Source organism: Liolophura sinensis, chromosome 1, assembly GCF_032854445.1.
Source record: "Liolophura sinensis isolate JHLJ2023 chromosome 1, CUHK_Ljap_v2, whole genome shotgun sequence".
In the NCBI taxonomy this organism is placed as follows: Eukaryota; Metazoa; Mollusca; class Polyplacophora; order Chitonida; family Chitonidae; genus Liolophura; species Liolophura sinensis.
In genome coordinates, this window is record NC_088295.1 from 79,716,745 (window position 1) to 79,722,335 (window position 5,591).

Sequence of the window (5,591 nt, forward strand, 5' to 3'; positions counted from 1 at the left end):
ATGCTAGACGTCTTGGAACCGCACAGCAACAACAACAACAACAATGGGAGCGTGAACAGAGTCGCGGGACAAAGCGTGACCAATTTTACAATAGATCAAATTCTTCGGCCAGAGTTTGGCAAACGGGTCACAGGACACAGCTCAAATACAGGCCTTTTTCGGCCAAATTTGGCCATTTTCCCCAGACTTGTTGATTACTTTTCAGGAACCATTCCTTACCCGTTGCATGTGAGACCTGCAGACAAACGTGTTGCTAAGAGGTGTAAAGTAGAACCCGTAGAACTGACAAACACTGAGTATCAGTTTGGAGACACATCCAAGACTGCTTGTCAAGATACCGATTCTAAACCCATCCAAGGAAGCCCATCTACGCTAAAAACTTCATCCAGGCTACCTGAGACAATACCTGGCGGCGTGAAAAAAGACGACTGGCCAGCGTGGGTATACTGTACTCGTTACTCCGACCGCCCCTCATCAGGTGAGTGATTAATATCAACCTTAATGCGGCTATACAGCACCTAAAACATTAAATTACAGAAAAGAAAAACTTCATCATATTTAGGTCCTTTAGATCAGAATAGTTAAATAATATAATGTATCACATTGGGGATATGTAGTTGACACTTATACGGTCTATATATATTCACAGATTAGCTGATTTCCCGTGTCACAGTTAGGTATAATACACATGTCAAAACACATTGGGTCAATTTCGCGCATTACATATTAAGGCTTTGGTAATTAAAGTTTGGCCTGTATACAAAATCAATTGCGTGCATCAAGGTTATGTGCACCTTGCGGAAAAACAAAGTTCATCGTCTTCAAAGATGGCCATCTGTATTAATCACATATAATGGATTTTATTGCCAGCACATGTCCTTTGCCATGATAGTGAAATGAACATATAGCAGCTAAGTGACAAGCAGTTGTATAGATCACTCCAAATTATATGCAAACGTTACAGATAAACGTTTTTCTTGGTTGAAACTAAACAATTTTAATTGCGTTTTAATTATGAAAGCTGTGGCTGAATCCCAATCCATAAAGCTCCTTACTGTGTATTTTAATTACTAGAAAATGCCAAAACAAAGCCCATTGAGGGCTAATAATAAATAAAGAACCGTCTGTTTGTGTTGATATAATTCGTCTCCTCGGCTCATTATACACCAAACCATTTTTCATTAAAACTGGTGCAAAAAATGTTGCGGCGGAAAAGGAAGGTAGTGTATGGATAAAGATTTAACATAGACTGTTGAAACCACATGTAAAGTCGTTAAATTAAAATCACAATGTTTGGATTGCTGTCATTTGCTTCCACGCTTGCGGTTGAATAGTCCATTAGATGAAAGAGGTCAAATTGAATGCGGGGTAAAAAGCTCTCCTTACTTCGTACAGACAGTTAAAATTGAATAAATTAGAAAGGCAGGAAATGTAAACCTTTCCTTACGTCGACATGTATGTATATTCTGCACCGCAAGCATGCAGTTCTCTTATTCTGTATATGCGTACATTAGTGAAAGAAAATTGAGGTAGAGTAATACGAACAGAAATTTATCAGCATGTGCGATACACTTTGAGAGACTGAGGTAGATGATTTAATGACACACAAGTTATCGACTTGTGTGGTGAACTTGAAAATACTGAGACAGAATATAAATGTCCACAAGAAGTTATCAACACATGCATGCCGTACTAGACTAAGATAGAGTAGGCCTACATAAATGTCCAGGGAAAGTTATAAAAACGCGTGGTACACATTAAAAGACTGACCCATGTAGAGTAATGTCCAGATAATGCTATAAACCCGTGCGATACACTTGAAAAGACTGGCCCAGAGTAATGTCTAGATAGTGTTATCAACACATGATGTACGCTTGAAAAGACTGGCCCAGAGTAGTGTCTAGATAGTGTTATCAACACATGATGTACGCTTGAAAAGACTGGCCCAGAGTAATGTCTAGATAGTGTTATCAACACATGATGTACGCTTGAAAAGACTGGCCCAGAGTAATGTCTAGATAGTGTTATCAACACATGATGTACGCTTGAAAAGACTGGCCCAGAGTAATGTCTAGATAGTGTTATCAACACATGATGTACACCTGAAAGGACAGGCCCAGAGTAATGTCCAGATAGTGTTATCAACACATGATGTACACTTGAAAAGACTGAGTTTAATTATTAGTACAATTAATTTTTAATTGTATAAAAGCTCGTATAATTATTAATTGCTAAAGATATAAATTTTGATTTGCGCAGTTGAAGTTGTACGCAAATTAGTCGCGATCAGAGGTGTTGCTCCGTGGTTCTGATTCATACTTGTGTTAAAAATGCAGAATGTAAAAATAATCTGAATTCAGTTATTGAAAATGTGAGACATGATATGCCTCTGTAAAATGCAGTCTTGCAAATATTTGCATATATATATATATATATATGACCATGTGACAGGCAAGGACATTTTATTCAATTTCACCAGACCCACAAAAAGATTATATTTGTTCATTTTTCAGCGGTTTCAAAAATTCATATTCACTTTTCTGTTTCACATGATTTTACATTATTTTTCCCTGGTGATGTTTATTTGAGTTGGAACCCCAGAGCGCATATATCATTTCCCATTCCGAGTTTTGTTGTTGTTGTTCGGTCTTTTGTTTCATGAACTTAATGTTATTTAGTACTGATTCTCACAATTCGTGGCTGTATAATTTATGTATGCATGTCTCCCTGCTCTCACACTATTACACAATAATTACCACAGGATTATAAAACCTGTCTGAAATTATGGAAATGTTCACTAAAATTGTGATGCACCATACACATATATCTTATGTTATTGTACTATGTATTTGTGACAGGGTGTTAATAATGTTAATTAACGTGGAATCACTGGTCTTTACTTTTTTTCTTGGTTTTTTATTTATTTATTTTTTTTTTGGCAATACGCCTCCATCACGGTACATGCAATATATACCCTTTACACTTTGCATTCCAGTAGAGAATGATAAAAAAAGCTTGTGTCACTTGGACCGTTTTGTCTTAATCAACTTCCTCCCCAATTTGTGACCGTTCACTGTGTCATGAACTCATTAACAATTACAACGACTATTACACCATGGGACAGCTGAGTCAAAATGCCAAATTTCAAGACTGCCACTTGGACGAACCTAATATAAATATCAGTGAGCGTTTTGTAATTGGCCGCTGATGTAAGTATATTGCCCCAAGGTATGACATTTGCAATCAGGATATATACGTATAGAACTCAAACTTGTGGTCAGCGTTTCCCTTAGCTCCACTAATATATTGTGTTATGCTCGCAGACAATTACGTGTCAGTTGTGTTATTTTCCTTCACGGGACGTAACTCAGACACTGAATTGTCACTGACAGTGTATGATTACGATCATTACTTTGACGGCAAGGAAAAAAACATATGGGTACAATATTCAAAGCGTCATTTAAGTCACGTAATACCATTTCAGGTGCAGGGTTTAGAAACGCACCAAAAATTTCGTAAGAAATGCCAAAAGCTAAGATTCTTGTGACAAGATCGTTTAAATCCACGTCTTGTGAACTTGTCATATATCCCATAGAGTCCAAACATATGACGTGCACCAAGACGGTGTATTTAGATATAATAAATGGTACACATGCAGGAAAACCATCCAACCAGACATTACTGACAGCTTGATAAACACATTTAAATTGCCACAGAGTCTCTACAGTATTTCATCCAAGTGTTATACCAATTAATAGACGAGCATACAGTGTACGAATCATGGTACAGCGCTACACGTCACGCCCCACTGCATTTGTATGATCAGCGGGGGAATTAGTAGCTGTTCTCTATCAAATTTCGTGTCGCGCGGATGTGTGATTCGTAATTAGTTTGAAGAATGACTGCACATGATCCGTCTAACTATTCCCCCATGTCAAGTGATCATACATAAATCTACCATTTGTATATTCACCTGAACAGTTTAAACTCTGGAATTAATGGCTACCTTTCACCCCGGTCGTATGAGCCGTCAATTTTCTCCCACAATGCCCCTGGCTTGTTCTCAGTATCGTCTATTGATAATTACGAGACCGTTAAGAGATTTCCCAAAAGTCCGCCGCTGTGCTGGCGTCGAGGATTTTACTCTGTTTACAGTTCTCCTCACCCGAGCTTTGGTGGCTTTTCTATTAAATCTGTCTGTATGCTTGACACTCTGACAGGTAGCAGGTTCCTTTACAAATCGGATACTAATCAAAACATTACAGGAGATGAATAACTTGAATAGGTTCTCCTCGTGGCGATTTGTAGACGATGACATCCCACGTATACAAAACGCATTCACCCTTGTATGATTTGTAAAACGTTCATCATTTTCGGCTTTGATTAAAAATGTCATGACTTGAAAATCAGTTCGAAGGTAATATATTGAGTAAATTCTATTTGGTGTTTTAACACATAAAACATGATACATTTTTTTCTTTTCACAGGCCCGCGATCAAGAAAGCACAAACGAAAATCCAAACTTGCTGACGAAAAACGGCCAAGGACTGCGTTCACCAGCGAGCAGCTCCAAGTGCTTAAAAGAGAGTTTGGAGAATGTCAGTATCTAACAGAAGCCCGGCGACAAAGTCTGTCCAGTGAATTGAAACTGAACGAGTCTCAAATCAAAATCTGGTTCCAAAACAAACGTGCCAAACTTAAGAAAAGTTCCGCTGAAAGAGGATCCTTGGCCAAACATCTTTTGGCTGAAGGACTTTACAATCATTCCACAAACAGTTCAGGACAAACTCAAGATTCTACCGACACCAAATCATTTGTTGGGTGATTTTTACTGAATGTTTCAGTGTACACTTTAATAAGGTAATCAAATTTGAACCGCAGTGCTAAAATAATTTTGTTTTGTTTTACTTATTTTGTCTTATTTGAAACTAAATACCCATTTTCACGGATTTCCATCGTGGCATTTGACTTGTGGGTATGCATAAATAACCTCATGCAGTTTCTAAATTAGTAAAATACAGTTTGGAATAACAAGCGACCGCAGGTGATCTATTACGGCCTGTAAAGATATTTTTAGAGTGTATATAAATTTTTATGCTCACTTACAACTGTTTCTGGCTTGTTTTAGGCACCAAATCTAGTATACATAAAATCTGCGGATGGCCGTGGGTTTCCCCCGGGCTCTGTCCAGGTTCCTCCCACCCACCAATCTTATTGCCGTCGCATAAGTGATATATTCATGAGTGCGGCGTAAATCAAAACAGTAAATAAATAAATAGTATACATAAAACGGAAATATTGGAACACCATATAGGAAAAGGCGTTTCGAGGCTTTCTCTCGGTTACTTTAATTTAATTTTACCGTGACAGAGTGAACCTAAAGGACTGTTCGAAATGGATTTTCAACAATATGATTGAGTTTTTAGAAAATTTGTTCTTTTATAAAAAGTGGACAAAATAAAAAATTGTTATCATTTAGTGATTTATTAAGATTATCGCGCTATCCGATCTTGTGAAGATATTTTAATGAACAATATCACTTCTGGTTACATGCTTAACTTCCTGTATTCCGTTGCTCCTGGAGTTATGCG

At 37.6% G+C, this 5,591-nt stretch overlaps 1 protein-coding gene across 1 annotated transcript; it reads left to right on the plus strand.

The window, feature by feature from the left end:
* On the plus strand, positions 1-4,825 carry LOC135464504 (homeobox protein engrailed-1-B-like). The gene is made up of 2 exons (XM_064741932.1): positions 1-478; positions 4,488-4,825. The coding sequence occupies exons 1-2, from the start codon at positions 1-3 to the stop codon at positions 4,823-4,825; spliced, it is 816 nt and encodes a 271-aa protein (XP_064598002.1).
* Positions 4,826-5,591: the final 766 nt, after the last annotated feature.

Excerpts from the sequence above, each read along its gene's own strand:
- LOC135464504 (XM_064741932.1), top strand. The coding sequence starts at position 1 with ATGCTAGACGTCTTGGAACCGCACAGCAACAACAACAACAACAATGGG. Across the intron at positions 479-4,487 it reads CTCCGACCGCCCCTCATCAG|GCCCGCGATCAAGAAAGCAC; the intron begins GTGAGTGATTAA and ends TTCTTTTCACAG.